General features: G+C 50.0%; 1 protein-coding gene across 5 annotated transcripts in view; it reads left to right on the top strand.

Moving 5' to 3' along the window:
• LOC135238164 (LIM domain and actin-binding protein 1-like) overlaps positions 1-16548 on the top strand; it is a 37228-nt gene extending 20680 nt beyond the window's left edge. For 3 of the 5 annotated variants that reach the window (XM_064305873.1, XM_064305875.1, XM_064305874.1), the window contains exons 4-11: positions 2681-3097; positions 8393-8465; positions 9014-9132; positions 11302-11379; positions 11953-11998; positions 13183-13277; positions 13501-13634; positions 13831-16548. In XM_064305873.1, the coding sequence (XP_064161943.1) occupies positions 2681-3097; positions 8393-8465; positions 9014-9132; positions 11302-11379; positions 11953-11998; positions 13183-13277; positions 13501-13634; positions 13831-15043 (2175 nt within the window). In that variant the 3' untranslated portion in view covers positions 15044-16548. Of the gene's footprint in view, positions 1-1194; positions 1366-2680; positions 3098-8392; positions 8466-9013; positions 9133-11301; positions 11380-11952; positions 11999-13182; positions 13278-13500; positions 13635-13830 lie in introns of those variants that run through there. The other 2 variants (XM_064305877.1, XM_064305876.1) reach the window with 2 other exon arrangements.
• Positions 16549-16637: the final 89 nt, after the last annotated feature.

Below are 16637 nucleotides of genomic sequence, written 5' to 3'. Positions count from 1 at the left end.
ACCAGTCGTTTGACTGGCCGTCCAGGAGAGCACAAAAGCATAGTGGCTGCCCAGCCTCGTGCAGAAACACAAGGTAATACCCCCCCCCCCGTTACCTGAGACATTACCGGTGCAGTTACGCCACCGGCCGCAGTGTTCTCAGCACTTGTTGGCAGAGGAGCCAGCGCCTCCGTCAGTTAGCCTGTTGGGTAACGAGGGTAGTCTGCTGCAGGGTTTGTTATTCGTTTACCTGTACGCTGCACGCATCGTCAGAACAGCGACGTTCATCATGACGTAGGGCACCTGCCACGTATCATCCTTTTCGTTTCGAAACTTGCGGGCCTCGGAGAGCGAAGCCCCGGCTTTGGAATGTCCCGGAGGTGCACTGAAGGGTCTGAACATTTTCCTCGTCTGCCTTTTCCCGCGTTCGCTCGGCGACCGCGCAGCGCGTCTCTCGTTCCCGGGCCCGGGAGTTCCGCTTCCTGGGGCCGGCGAGGCGGGCCAGAGCGGCGGCGGGGGATTTGGTTGGGCGGGCTGTCATGCAGTCAGGACAGCGATGAGGGCGGCGGCGGCCGAGGTTTTTTCGTCGGAAAGAGGAAGCTGACCCGAGCGCTCCAGACTCGCCCCGACGATCCGAAAATGGTCATTTTGAGCGCGCGCGCGCTGACGCTGACGCTGACGCTGACGGGTCATCCCAGGACAGCCGCTCCGGGGTGGTACGGAGGTCAAGAGGGCACGAGCGCTACGAAGCAGGCGTGTGACCTGTCGCTTTCGGTCAGGATCATGACTGCAGCGTTACGGCCCCTTCAGTGTCTGCGAGGCCACAGCTGATCCGCCCTTTAATCTCAGGCAGAGAAAGGCGACCAGCTGGCTCAGAAAAAACACTAACCTGCACATCAGTGCCTTGGACATTTGAAAAGGACAATCGGTTCAGATCTACTGGAGACTGTGTAGAGGTCCCTTAAAAAGCCTCACTGAAATCGCTGCTGAAACAAGTTCCATAAAAACTTCACAACTAACTTCCCAGTTGCTGTAGGAAAGTGAGAAAACCACTGAATGGACTTTCTGTTTCCTCGGTTGTGCTGGAGGCAGTTGCCCGGTTCAGTCAGCAATGGGTTAACCTCTTCCCAAATGTATCATTTCCTGCTTTCGCGTTTCCTTACGTTCTTTTTTTTTTCTGTTTCGCTCTCTCTGTCTCTGTCTCTCTCTCCATAACCCCCCCCCCCCCTTAGTGGTGTGAAGGGGGGGGGGTGGGGGGTGGGTCAGTCCCAGTTCCTACATGCAGCGACTGTAACTGCTAACATCTGGGGGGAGGGTTATCATTTCCACTCAGCAGAAGGACAGAGAGGGAGCGAGCAGGAGCTTTCAGTCGCCGGGCTTCAGAAGGTTTCTTTTCCTCTTTTTGCTATACTTTCATTCTCTTATGCAGCTGTAGCTACAAACAGAGAAAGTGACTCAATGCTTTCTAATTTCAACTCTTTTCTGTCTGACATTTATGTAGCTTTTCTTCTTGTTGTGCAATGCTCTGCATTACTGATTTGTTGTGTGTAATTTGTTGAAGGCAGGGGTTCTTGGTCTGGTATGAATGTTTTCTATGTGGACTGTCTGTCTCTCGTTGCTTGAGAGAGACAACAAAAGGTGGCTCCAAACTTGTTTTTCTGAATACATTTCTATGCAACTTTTTAAGGTCAGACCATTCTGTAGGTGCTCACGACTAGCGTCAGATTGCTTAGATGACAGAATATAACTGAATTGAAAAGGCAATTCTTTCCATTGCTAAAACCTAAATGAAAAAATGAATGTGAGGAAGTTAGCATTTTTTTTCTTTCCATTTCAATAGAAATGTGTGTGTGGATGTGAGAGAGAGTGCGCTTTGGTGTTTTTATAGTGTTGGAGGTAGATTTTTCAGCGCTGAAGGTGAATGCATTGATAATTAGGTGGCACAGGATCTTGAGGTGATGTGCTTTGTCTTGATTGGTTCACCTCTCAAGTACTGAGATTTCAGAGAGAGAGAGAGAGAGAGAGAAAGAGAGACAGACAGATTGAGAGAGGCTGTCGCTCGCTTCTCCACATTGTCCTGAGCTTTTATCGAAGCCAAACAGGAGAAATCCCCACATTTCAGGTCTGCTATCTCTCTCTCGTTCTCTGTGATGCGGGCGCAGTTCGCTCCACGCCATGTGCGACGCGGAGAAATGCGCTCGTGTCCGCCGGTCAGCTGACTCCCGTGACGCGCTCCTCTCCCCTCAGCCGGCTCAGCTCCACATCACTTTGTTTCACAGCGAGGCGTGAAGGCTGTTTTTCTGGATTCTCTGTCATCATCCAGCCGTTTCTAAGCCTTTGACAGCAAAAATGTTGTTCTTTGACAAGCAGACTGATTCGCTACCTGTAAAAGAAAATAATAAAAACTCCGACGCTGATTTGAGTTTCAGGATTGAATTCAATCTGCATTTGTCCTCAAATTTGACTTATAAATAAATGCAAGTGGCGTATTATTTAATCGATATTGATTTGATTTTGGTGATTGGTGAGCTTTTCAAATTGCCTTTGTGAAGAAGAAAATTTGAAGAAATACATTCAGTGGTGAGGTGAAGTTGAGGGCAGATATTGACCGTGTCCAGGTCCGTGTTTCGGGTGAGGGTGTGTGAGGGTGATTGACAGCCGGGCTGAGGTGTAAGTGTAACCTCCACTCTCCCCCCCCCAGACTGTGGATACCCTGCCCCCCCTGCGCTCAGGTAACCTGAGTGTTCTGAAGAAGCGCTGGGAGCAGCCCCTCAGCCAGACCAGGCCCGCGGCCCCGCCCACCGCCCCGCCCCGCGCTCGCCTCACGCCGCCGCAGCCCCCCTCCTCCTCCAGACCCGCCCCCAGGGCCGCCCCCAGCCCGTCAGCGGAGCCGCCGCTCTCTGCCAAGTCGCCGGGCACGCCGGGCAGCGGGAGCCGGTTCGTGTACCCCGCCGAAGGAGCGAGAGAACCGGAGGCCATGGAGAGGGCGCAGAGGAAGACCGCGGGGGCGGAGGAAGAGGCGAAGTCCACCGCGCTGCCCGTCAGCCCCCGGGAGAAGCCCAGCGTGCCCCTCACCAGCCTGAAGAGGATGTTTGAGAAGGGAGAGGCCACTCACAAAGTAAGTAAATAATAACTAATAACTAAAAAGGAAAGTTTCTAATATCAGTTTTGGTTGAACTCACATTGATTTTGCTAAGGTTACTCGCTTTGCCACAGATTTTGTCCGTTAGAAGCTTTGCAAGAGTAGCTGTTATATCTGTGACATCAGCAGGTGTGTTCAGATTCCGAATGTTCCATCAGTGTTAATCAATGGGAAACTTTTTGATATAAAATCATAAATATCTAGAAGAAACTATTTGATATATTGACAGAAAGCTACCGGCCAATTTTAGTAGGTCTGGCTGAGAAGCTGTAGGAGTAATGTACAGAAAATTGATGGACAGAATGGTATAAGAAAAAATAATGAGAATATAAGCCAACTTAATAATGACAACTTTCATTGTTTCATCGTTCAGAACTCCCTTTTCCTAGTGCTAAAGATTCCTATGGGTTTATCATTAGTGCTTTTATAATGACCATTAAAACCTTGCATGGCTGTTTAGTCTCAACGCAAGTAAATCTCTTGAGAGCCCTGTCCCCATTCAACCCATATCCTTACGAGGACTCTTAATCCTTAAAACTCGACTTAAGCAGGTCTTTTGGGTGCGCTGTATGCATTTCACCCCCCTGCAACACAAAGGGTTTTGATGCTGAATGTTCAGACGGTCGCCATGAACAAAACTGGAATCAAACATGCGGGGGACCCCCTGCAGTCTGTGAGCATTGACTATTTCCCCACAAATGCCTATTGATTCCTCCTGCTTCTCTTTCTCATCACTGCCCTTATTGTTCCCTTTGGGGAACAGACCTGCTTCTGCAGGTTTGTGATCTCTGATCTCTCTGTGAAAGCGATAGGTGCACTTCCGCATTTCCTTGACGAAGGCCCCGTTATCTTCTCTGGGGTTTCGGTGAAGCGCACGCATTGTGGTTGGGCCCCGCCCACTTCTGATGTCATCAGCCCGGATCACAATGGGCTGTTTGGCGCTTGAAATGGGAGCTCGTAAGGGGCTGCTGAGTCAGGCACAGGACACGCCGCGGCCCTACACTGTCACACCCTGGTTACGCTTCACGAGAACACGTCTTTCTCGGGCTTTCGAAGACCCCACCGATGTCCCTTTCCACACACAACTGCCTGCGGGCTGCCTGCACACACACACACACACACACAAAGGCTGTCTGCATGTTTGGGTGAAGTGGGGGTGGAGGTGTCAGTAGCCACTTGCACAACAACACCCGATCTTACCCGAAGGTCTCTCACCTGGCTGTTTACGAGCCTTCTAATGACAAAGCACAATAGCGCCGCTTTAGCCGAGGGCTGGAGGGCCTGAGGCGGGGGGATGGGGGGGGGGGGTGGGGGGAATGCTCTGAATCTGCGTTTCGCGGGATTGATAGCCCGTCGTTAAGGAAGATGTTCAATGGGCCTCCCCCCCCCACTTCTCATTTACTCCCGACCTCTGACCTTTGTCGTCACCGGGGCTATGGAATGCACGGACATTCCTGCATATCTGCAGTGCCCCGCCCACCCTCTGATAGACAGGACTGCTGGGGCCAGGCAGTCTCTTTAACACCCCCGAAGAGGGAGAGAGGCAATGTTCATCGCCATTTCCTGGTTTAACTGCAGGAGTGAAAAAAAAAAGGTATTGACAATCCTGTGCTGGTAAAGTGGTCTTCAGGGTCTCTGGTGACTGTGAACAAAAGCCTGAAGCTGGCGAGTTCTAAAGGGAGCACTCTCACTGTGAGTCCCTGTGAACCACTGCTACGCCCTTTTCGCCTTAAAAATGACTTTGTTGCACAGGTTTGAGAAGTTTTAAAGTGAAACATGAATAAGCTATGGTAATTTAGCTTATAAACACACAGAAAAATGGCTCCATTGCTGAGAATTGGAGTGTCCATCTGACTTTGTTCTCTCTCCCGCTCTCACTCTCTCACAAGACCTGTGTCAATTACAATATGTAAAATACTTTACATCTTATATTATCCTATATAAATTTGAAAATAAGTATTTTTCATATTTCTCTATTCAAATTTGACCAGCATCTAAACAGTTAAAGTACTTCAAATTCACATTTGACCGATGGCTGACACACAAGCACACACACTCACACACACCCAGACACACACATACTGTGCGTTCTGTTTAGTCAGCAGAACACTGAGTACTCCCGTGTTTCTGGGTCTGTATCTGCCATCCGGGAAGAAGAGCGCTTCGAAGAACGAGCCCCATTGTTCCAGCGAGTCCACCCAGCCGAGCGTTTCCTTCACCACGCTCTCTCAGGGCTCCTCGGTGGAATGTGCTGGCAGGCCATGAGACAAGCGCACAGCTCCATTTTATCTCTGCGGCGTGGAGACTCCCCGCTTCCTCACAGGTCCGCCGTCTCCTCTCCCACATGGGCCGCTACTTCCCCATTTCCTGTCACCTGACCCTGCAGCTGAAGGGAAGCGAGAACCGAGGAGGAAATGGGATAAGACCAGGGCACCGCCCCCTTCCCCCTCCCCCACCTCATACGCTCACACACCAGGGGTGCAAATGGGTGGAAAATTACTCTGAAATATATTGGAATGGTTTTAAGTGTTGGTTTCCTTGTTCTTACGAGGCTGTTAACAGCTGTTTTTTTCTTCTTCTTGGGCATTGCTGTCAGACATACATTCCTATGGCCTTTAAAACTTGACTCATTGTTCAGTTACAAAATATTTTAAATGGTTGCTGGTCTCTGGTTTAAAAAAAACCCCACTAATTATCAAAATATAAAGCTCAGTGTAAAACACACTGGACCGCAGTCGTCTACCAAACAGAAATTCAGGAGCGCGCACAAACAGCGCGTGGCGCTACGTGTTAGCAGCGCGCCTGCTGTGTGCAGATGCCCGCTCGCAGCGGTGATGTCATGGGGCTGGTATTCGCGCTCCGAGGGGGCTCTGGGACTCCGGGCCTCCACACAGACTCCCCTTTCTCTCTCTCTCTCTCTCTCTCCCGTCAAAGCCCCGCTTCTTCCCCCTCTTCCGCACGGGGTCGGAGCGGGAGGCCCTGTGCCGCGCGGTGAGGGCTGCACGCCGAGCGCCGTCCCGCCTCGGCTCTCTCTCTCCCCGCGCGGCAGAGAGGGGCGGTCGATCCGATCCCTGATCCCTTCACCCGGAGCTGCAGCTCTCCTGCTAATTTAATTCATCGGTTTAGCTAACAATTCAGAGATGGGCCGGACATGATGCAATGCACCTCGTTTAAAAGGACGTATGGCTAAACGGAACCCAGTCTGGGAACGGCTTGTGTCTGTTATATACTCAGTCTGAGAATAGCTTAATGTCCACAAGAAAACCACTGTTTAAATAATCATATGAGTGGTTACACCTATAATACACATAGACCGACAATGGGTTATACACCTATGAAATATCCAGTCTGAAAATGCCTATATACCCACAATAGACCAGAGACTCTGTGGTGGAGTCAAGTTAATTTTGCTCTGACGGCTCTTTCTCCAGAATTATTGCTTCTCATTGAAGATAGAGCATTTGGAGCTCCCGGGTAGCACTTAGTGCACTATCTCAATTCACACGCAGGCTGTACATTACACTAAAGAACGAGGCCAGGCCTTGGAAGCAACCGTGCCGTACGTGTGTGGCTCATCGGGCGATAGCGGCAGGGCGTGTTTATGGGCTGTTTCGACACGTCTCCTTGCCCCGCACAGTGAATCTTGCCCGATGGTCCGTCTAAGACCTCCCCGCCTCTTAAGAGATTAAGAAAAATGGCCGCCCGCCCCACTCGAATTACAACACCGTTCCCTTTCGACGAATTGCTCAAACTTGTTTCTGTGCGAAACGGTCTTATCATTTGATCGAGAGGAACATTACCGAGATGGTTTTTGTTTGCTTGGTTCCTTGCACCTTTTTCCAGTGGGATTTGAATTCGGAAGGGGATTGTTGTTGTCTTTGGCTGCCATTATTTGGTTTCTTTAGGTTACTTTTAATGTTCACAAAAGACGACCCTTTTACTTAATGATGTTTTTTCTTGGTGATATCCAATTTGACTTGAAAAATCTTTTAAGATTCACAGAGAGGTTCTCTGAGAATATTGACCACAGTCCCAGATGTACCTTGTTCCTTGGCCCTCTCAAGCGAGGTGGCCAATGACACGCTCTTCTGCAGGAAGCCTGGCCCATTTTAATCGGGTGCATCCTGTGCCCGTGGGTGTCCAGGCTAAGCCTAAGTCGTTCTGTGATTGCGCAATCAGCCTGGTTCAGTCTAGGGCTTTTGCTTGGTTGTTTACTTCCTGTTTCCATGGGTCTTTTGTCCCGTCTGTTGCGATTCAGTTCGTCTTCAGTCCACCATGCCCCCACCCCAATACCTAAACCTCCCTCCCATGGGGCTCCCAGTCCAATCCAATCGACTAGTGCAGACTGCTTTCTTTCTTAAGATTTGCAGTGAAAACTATTTAACACTTTAAACACAATTGTATTTTTTAAATTAAGTCGACCCTGTTTTTTTATAACTGAGATTTTATCACAGATGCTCGGCACAAACCAGACGGACAGCTCCTTCATTACTGAAGTCTCCATTGTTCAAGCAGGTTTTGACTGATAACAAGTGACTCCATCTCTGCTTGTTGATACATGAGCTCCGGCTGTCCTTGTTACCTGTGTTTTATCATGGGTCATCTAGTCAGAGCACTTTCACATTCCACAGTGGCAGTGAGAGAACTTTCAATGATAAAGATATGGACCTGAGCATCTGGTCAGTATGCGTATGGTCTCTGGCTGTACTATACCGTGACACTCTTGAGACACTCTCGTTCCCCCATACAGTTTAGAACAGCAGACACATGCTGCCTCCAAGGGTAGACTGAGCCGCCCTCTGTTGAGGGAGGGGGCTGGGGTTTTGCCAAGTGCCGACTCAACTACATTTGATTCCTTCCATGAATCAGGGCTCACATATTTTAAGTCTGATTTGCTCCATTGTTCCAAGTTCCATAGGTGGGTAAATGTGTTGCTGCAGAATTGCAAATAAGTGGTTTGGCCTGTGCAGGGGTGGGAGGGGCCTGTGCTGAGGTGGGAGGAGCTGTAATTCAGTCCTAGTGCGAATGTGAGGTCATCAGGGGCTCCTCACCATCGGAACATCGTTGTGATGTCGTCATCCTCCTGAAAGGCCAAGAGGTCACAGTGTCACTGGGTCTTCTTACTGTAAAGGAGGGAGCTGATCTTCTCTCATTGTGGGGAGAGGTCATCCACACAAAGCCTGAGGGAGAGACAGAGAGGGCAGGAGTCCCGTTTCAGGGGTAGGCCTTGGTGTCGGTGACTCTGAGATGGAACCCTTTCTCATTTTCCAGGTGTCCAGAGAGCCTGGGAGGTTAGAAAGGAACAGCACCTCTGAGGACGAGGACCTGCGACCAGGAGACCGAGGTAATGCATGACAGGATAGTGAGAGAGCACAGTCTAAAGGAGAACCAGAGATAGCGCAGTCTAACACACAGCCAGAGGGAGAGAGCAGTTTCACACAGAGCCAGAGAGAGAGAGCATAGTCTAACACAGAACCAGGGAGAGAGCACAGTCTAACGTAGAACCAGAGACAGCACAGTATAACACAGAGCCAGAGAGAGAGAGCACAGTATAACACAGAATCAGAGAGAGAGAGAGAGCACAGTCTAACAGAACCTAAGAGAGAACACAGTCTGACCTGAAAATGTTGTTGCCTGGTTCTCTATTAAAGGAGATCAGGTCAGATGTTGAAAGACTCCATTGTCAGCAGCAGAAATATCTTGCACAAAGTCATGTGTGTGTTGCTTTAAGTGAGCTACAGTATAAAACCTGAAAAACCTAAGGCCACACAGTGTTCTGTAAGCATTCTGCAGGTTAGACTGATGTTAGCGTGGCCTGGCCTGTGGCATTTTAGAAGTCCAGCATGCTCTAAATTTTGGGGTGACCTGTTCTCTGCCTCTGCCTGCTCCTAGGCGTCCCAGACAGGTCGTCCACCCTGGACAGGGTGCGAGAGGTGACCTCCGTACGGGATCGGCTGGCCAAGTACCAGGCCGCTGTGTCCAAAAAGGACCCTTCGCCTGCAGTTCACAATGTGAGTGCTTCTGAAATAGGGCCACAAGTTTATCTCCCCTTTTTGTCTCGCATTTGTACTTCAGTCCTCCGCCAGCGTGTGTGTGTGTGTGTGTGTGTGGGTGTGTGCACTTTTAGCTGCGGGGCACCAGTTGTGCAAAAAAAAAAAAAAAAGTGCTCATGCAAGAGTCTTGACATACATGGTTATGTAATGAACCATCTGATGAATCCACTGCTTAAAGAATTTGGAGACAATTACTTCATAAGTAAGGTTAGATCCTGGGAAAATGTAATTGTTTTGCTGAGCCTATGCATTGGAGTATGTGCGATGGGGGTTTGTGCTTGGGTGTATATGCACATTTCAGGGTGTGTGACTAAATAGCGTTTGTGTGTTTTGGTGTGTCCGTGCGCACACTATGGAATAGGAAGGGTTGGCAGGTCCTGCCTCCTGATTTGCTGCGGTGTTTTGGTCACAGGGAAACTGGCAACATGTCACAGACAAAACACTGGCGCTGTGGGAGACTACGTGGAGCTATGGATAAGAGCACTGAGCTCAGGCTGTGCAACCACACCCAATGGCCTAACACGGAACCCCTACCCCCCCACCCCCCCATGGCCTCCCGCTGGCCAGGCATCGTCATAGAGTGCTTTGTTCTTTGGCAGAAGTTCGGTTCCCCTTTCCTGTAGGCAATTTGCATAGCAACAGTCAACTTTGAGACGGAACAACAGCAGGTTGAAGCGGTAACTGTGTTACAGCTCATCCCCATCTCTCTCAGCTCCTTTCGGGGCTGTCGCAATAGGTTGTCTCTTGCACTATGAAAATGAGCTGTCGAAAGCTACGATGGGACTTGCCTCCTATGCAAAAGAGTAATTCTTTGATTGCTGGTGTCAACGTTTGTTTTCTTTCCTGGTTTGACATAAAGATTGTGTTCAATTACATTACGAAAGCGGCCTTGTTTTTCCCTTGTCGGGAATGCCTCAGATTTGAGCGGCCATTTTGTGCTGGTAAATTTTTTCCCAGCTGAGATGTTCTTGCACATACTGGTGTTCTGCAATACAAAGTAAAGGTTGTTTTCACAAAGCAATCTCTTATTACATGACGAAAGCTTAATTTAAACATGTAGAGAACTCTCCGTCGATTTTAACAAAGGAAAAACTTTTTTTTTTTTTTTAAACTGCCAACCTGCTGATTAAAGCACAAAAACAAACATTAAAATGTAAAGAAATAAAACCCCCTAAAACACTGCGATATATTTTGTCATCCCCCTAAGGTTCAGGAAGTACCTTTAAAAAAAAATCATTAAAAATCCTGTTTCTCACACCTTGCGAAAGAATTCTTTCTAGAACATTCTTCGAGTGCGCAGGGTCTGACGCACACAGCCTCAGGGTTTGCTGACATAACATTTACATTTACATTACACTCCTTTAGCATATAATGTTACCCAGATTCCCAGACTAGCGGGTAAAGACAAAGCTACTGCAAATTAACTTTGCTGAGCAGGAACAACAGTACAGATTCTCAATGCATAAAAACTACAAAGAAACACAAAACTATAAAAATATAACCTGTAACCATAAAAATAGTAAATGCCATAACCTGAGTTAGTACGAAAGTTGGGAGCGCTGCAGGGTAGGGATGGAAGGGGGGGGACCAAGAACCAGCGGACGAGGGGGTCTTCTGTCTGCATCGGAAGACGACGCAGCTGATGGTTTGGCTGTCCTTACCACTTTGGGAAGTTCATCCCAAATCCCTGATACTGGTAGCACTTATCTGTGAATCGCAGTGCCTGCCTGCGCTGCCGCCGTTGTGACTGGGAGAGGTGCGGTCTGAACACTGATTGGCGGCATGGTGGAGCCGTCCCATTCGCTGGTCTGTCGGAAAGTACCGCCGTTTTTAAACGCGGTTGCGAGCTGCAACAGGCGGCCAGTGAAGTGGGATGAGGAGAAGGGTGTGACAGGAGCTCGGGAGGGTCGTAGGCAAGTCGCGCGGCTGCGTTCTGCGTTAGCGGCAGGGGGTTCGGGGGCGCGAGCAGGGAGACCAGCGGGCACTAAAATAATCAAAATAGGCGAGGAGAGCAACAGGGCCTGGGTTGGGAGCTGTGTAGAGTAGCTGGTGAGAATGGGGCACATTGTACAGACAGAACGAATCTACGCGCTGGACGCGCTGACCAATCGAATTCCCTCCTGGCAGGCGGAGCAGCTGGAGGAGGAGCGGAGCGCCCCCCGCGTGGACCAGAAGGAGAACGTGCCGCCCGTCAGCCCGGCCGGGGTGAGTACGCGCCAGTCCACCGGCTCCCCCAAGGGACAAATTTAATTGGACAGGAGAAGAGCGTAGGTGAAGAGAAGTTCTCAAGCACACGGTCCAGCATGTCAGTTAATTAGACAAATGTGTTTGTTGGACTTAATTGGATGGAAGAGAGATGTTTGTGCAGACGCCAGTGGGCCATCAGTGTCATGGCCACCCACCTGCTAATTTGCCCCACGACTAATATCTCTGATAATGACTGTGAAATCATGGAGATCTTTCCCATTTACATGAAGGAAAGTGCCTATTCTATAGCAACGCAACTACGGAAATGCTCTGGGACGGTAACGATAGCCATTGTTCTCAGTGCATTTTTAAAAAACAAATCTCCAAAGAGAAAGTACATTCTGACTGCACTGTGCGCTGCCTGTACCCACAGAATGTGTGTCTGCGTGTGCGTTTGCTGCCAGGTGTTTACAGCTGTTAGTTTCCTTGGTGTGGAGGCTGGGGAACGATACAGTGTACGCTTTGTTAGTTTTCATTATAGTCATTGTTGCCCTTGGGAACAGGCCTTAACCCTTTGTTCCCTGTTCACAGAATGCTGCATCCGGCAGTAGGAAGGGCTCCACCACAGACAGCAATGGTGAGTCAGGAAATAAACATCATATTATTCCCACTGCTGATGGGACAGTGAGGCACAGATTGCCTACATACAAACCAGATGTACAGCGCCGTGTTCCTGACGTCAAAATGCGTCTCTGCCATTGTTGAGGCTCCAAGTGATCTGATTGGTTGGCCCATCATTAATATTTATGATGGGCATTTGAGCAGGAAGGCACACAACTTCAATGGGTAGCAATGCAAGGATCACCTGAACCACAGGATGGAAGGAACGTTCCAGTTCACTGCTGGTGTATGGAGTGTGTGTGGAGTGAGGATGTTGGATTCTCATAGGCTATCGCATGCTCACAGATGCCAGTTCATATTCAAAATCTACGCTCGCCAGTGCACGGTTCTCATTGGTTCATATCGGAGAGTCGTTAAAAGTGAGTCAATATCACGTTACCACATATTCAAATATATTCACAACAATGGAGGTGCTGTAAGTTAACCCCCTGTACCCAGAGTGTACTGTTGCATTAACAGCTGACTCTGACAACATAGCAGTTTTGGTAGGGTGTATATGATTTGCAGGCAAAACCTGAAAAGCCCTTCAACTAAGAAATGGTCATTGGATAGCCCCCTAACATGAAGCAGTCTCAGGAAAACTTAGTTGTGCTTTTTTACAATTAAGTGAGAGAGTGGCAGTTAAATAAATCATCTTGAAGGGGGTTAAGACATTCTGGTTGAAGTGGAGTATGCATTTGTTCGACTTCAGTACTTGGTATTCTCTCTCATCCTCCATTTCAGTACAAGCCTTTTGTTAATGGTTAAGGGCTCCCTCTTGTGTCAGAGTGATGTTACTGCACTTGTGGAATTGTTTACCAGGTTAGTACGGTGGGCTCATGCCTATGTGTTTGAAAGGACGTCTGTTTGTGGAGTTGGCGAGAAAAAACAGATCCCACATACTCTCTCTGCAATGTATTGCACAGTAGTAGGCCTCATGTTTGGTCTCAGACATCACTAAATATTACCTTTGAGAGTTCACAGAAGAGGGCAACACAGCTGGCCGTGATCAAGGATGCCCTTCCTTGTAGGACTACCACTCTCTACAGCGTCGTTCTCCAAAAAAAGTGAATGGGCTGGAAGGCTCGTGCATGTGCAGATGAGATGCTCCCTTTGTCAGAGGCGTGAATCTAAAAGCGGGCCGTTTCACGCTCTCCACAGGCCTGTCCCCGATCTCAGAGGGCCCCGCCGAGACTCCGGCCGCCCACGCCGGCAGCGCCGCGTCCCCGGACAGCGCCCAGCCCAAGGCCGCGAGGGTGAGTGCTGCTGCGCGGCCGACCCACGCGCTCGCTCGTCGGAGTCTCCGCTAACGTTAGCGCGCCAGAAGGGAACGCGCCATAACTGGCTGGGATTATTTCCCTGTCAGATTCGTAGTACGTTCAAGTTACGTAACAACGCGGCATGTCTGGATTGCATTTTTAAAGTTGTGCTCCTACTAACCACGTTTTGTGTTTTGTCTGTGTGTGTGTGCGTGTTTAGAAGTTCGGTCTGCCGGTGCAGGAGACCTGCGTGGCATGTCAGAAGAGAGTGTACCCCCTGGAGCGCCTGATGGCCAATCAGCAGGTCTTTCACAAATCCTGCTTCCGCTGCTGCCACTGCAACACCTATCTGAGGTAAGGCCACACCCCCAGCTCCTACGCCACTCACACTCGCACAGCTGTTTGTAATCAGATGCTGCAATTGAACAATTGCTGCATAACAAAAACACCCTGTAGGGTGAACAGGGGAAATGATTAACAACCCATTAACATTTTTTCCAACATTCAACGACTTTGTATTCTCAATATTTTGTCTCCCTCTGCTGGCCAGCCTGGGGAACTTCGCTTCTCTGCACGGCCATGTGTACTGCAAGCCGCACTTCAACCAGCTGTTCAAGGCCAAGGGCAACTATGACGAAGGCTTTGGCCACCGGCCGCACAAGGAGCTGTGGTCGCCCCGGGTGGAGGAGGACGAAGAGGAGGAGCGGGAGGGAGAGCCCCCCGCAGTCAGCCCGGCCGCAGTCAGCCCGGCCCCCGTCCGCCTGGCCCCCGCCCCCGCCACCGCAGCGGCGGCCCCCATCCGCCCCGCCCCCGCCACCGCAGCGGCCCCTGAAGCCAAGGTGCCGAGCCCCAACGTGGAGGACTCTCCCATCGCTAAGGTCAACGTCCTGGCGGCCGACCTGGAGACGCGGGCGCACAGCTTCGTCCCCCCGGCCGAGAAGCCGTCCGAGAAGCCGGCCGAGACCCGGCGGCTGAGAATCGCCTGGCCGCCGCCCTCAGAACGGGGCCCCGGGGCCTCCTCCACCGAGGGGGGCCCCGCGAGGCCCTTCCGGGCCAAGTGGCCCCCGGAGGATGACGGGGCGGTCCCCTCGGGCCAGAGCTCGGAACGCTCGGAGCTCAAGAACCTCCGCAGGAGCGCCTCCCTGAAGGAGCGCAGCCGCCCCTTCTCGCTGGCCGTCTGCCCTGCCCCCGCCCTCGGCCCCGCCCCCAGAGAGCCACGCCGCCCAATCAGGGGGCTGCTGGAGAGGAGGGGCTCGCTAGAGGCAGTGCGCTCGGCCCCCAGGCCCCACACCAAAGAGCCCGAGCCGGAGGAGGAGCCACAGCCACAGCCAAAGGCGAAGCCAGAGCCAGAGCCAGAGCCAAAAGCGAAGCCTGAGCCACACAGAGAGGAAGTGACCACGCCCAGAGACAGCATCGTGAACGGAGAGACTGCCTCTGAAGATGAAGAGGAGAGCGGTAGCACACAGGATGAAGGTGCCTCCTCCCCACAGGGGGCCAAAGAAACAGCCGGTGAAAAGGAGGAGGCAGAAGCGGAGGAGGAGGAACAGGCGCCCTCCCCAAAGCCGCAGGAGGCGTCCCCGGACGACCCGGCTTCACCCTCCCCCCCGCCGGCGAGCAAGCAGAACAGGACGTCCCAGGACGTGGGCTTCTGGGACGGGGAGGAGGCGGAGGCGGAGGACGAGGGCGGGGAGCTGTCCGTGGAGGAGATGATCAAGAGGAACCGCTACTACGATGAAGAGGACGAGGAGGAGGAGGAAGACTAGGAGGGCTGAAGCGGCACCTTATCCAGATTCCATAACTTCTCCGGGCGCATATTTCCTCCGCAAAAAATAACACATTCCATAAAATTGCCAGTCAGACAGTTTTCGAGATTTGCCTCCCCACCTTTTCCAATTTCTCACAACTTGTGATTTTAATTCTTTTTTCTGAGCAACTGCTGCAAAGTCCGTCCACCTCCACCTCCACCCCCCCCCACCCCTTCTCTGGCTCTCAACCCCCCCCCCCCGAGCTCACCCACAAGAGCGAGACAGCTTGTTTTTGTTTCGGCGCAAACGTTTCGTGTTTGTTTTAATCTGTCCATTGAAAAAACTGCCACACTCCAGAGAACCAAGAACAATTTTAATCCCTTCTTTCCCAGAATCCTGAACAGAAGGAAACTATGCTCCTTACTGTACCTTTTTTTCCATATTTGCCACATTTCCAAGTTTGTGGGAAGAAGAAAATGTTTTTGTACATTTTTCTTTTGTATGTTTTATGCTGTAAGGGTTGACGTGTGTCTTTTAAATCAAAAACTGGTACATTTTTGCATTGCTATAGCTTTTGTACAGTGGGGAGGGGAATATCATCTCACGACAGAGGGCTCTGAACTTGAAACTATACATTTTAATAAACCTTTTTTTGTTGTATTTTATAAAACTATGGCCTTATAATCTTAAGCTGTGTAGTACAATGAACTTGTGATGGTCTGAGATAAAGGACAGAGTACTGAGTTTCGTCGGAGGCGGACCTCTGTGATGCTCACCTATCCAAAGCAGTGTAAAGAGGGAACCCTAGTTAACCCTTTAAGGGGAAAGACCACAAATATGTGATTAGAATGTTCTTCACTTAACATTCTAATGCTGATGTAACAATCACCGGTGGTAATTGAAATCAATGGAGTTCTAGAATTTTGGGTAAAAAACATTCCAAACAAAGGGTTAAAATGGATAGGAAGCAAACCTAACTCAGTCTTTAGTGCTCTATGCAAACAATGAATTACTTTAGCGTTTTTCAGTTTGGGGGGGAGGGGGGGTGAATTATGAGTGGGTTTGGCTGTGGAGTGCGTGTGTGTGAGACTGGGCATGGTAAACTGTGGATACTGTACAATTCTTTTCCTTCCTGATAAGGAAACAAATTCAGCATTTTTAATCTGAACTGTAATAAATGAGAACAAGAGTGATCTGATCAACTTGAGTCCAAGAGCTGAACACTGTAATCCTTACTTGCAACATGAAGACATCGTGAAATAAGACTGTTCAAACAAGTTCATCATCGCCTATCCTGAATACAATGTTATTTATACAACAGTCACATATCCATGTGTACTGCAGCAGGCTATATTTGCACATTAAGATTTATGGTATAAAATACCCTTCTGTTGTCTTAAATTCATACCGCCAGGCCAAGATTAATCTGTAACCAGGTCTGACACTTTCCCAGTGATAGTGTAATGGGCATTTAATTGGTTTTGTTTTTTCCACATCTATGAAATAAAAGACGAAAATACGCAGTTGTCTGTATTTACTATAAATCACTCTGGTGCGATTGGTCCTTACTGACTTTGTCACCTCGTTCAGCCAATCGGCTGAGACTCGGGAA

The sequence above is a fragment of the Anguilla rostrata genome, chromosome 13 (genome assembly GCF_018555375.3).
Source record: "Anguilla rostrata isolate EN2019 chromosome 13, ASM1855537v3, whole genome shotgun sequence".
Lineage (NCBI taxonomy): Eukaryota > Metazoa > Chordata > Actinopteri > Anguilliformes > Anguillidae > Anguilla > Anguilla rostrata.
The sequence above is the reverse complement of the archived record's forward strand: the minus strand, read 5'-3'. Positions and strand labels throughout refer to the sequence as shown.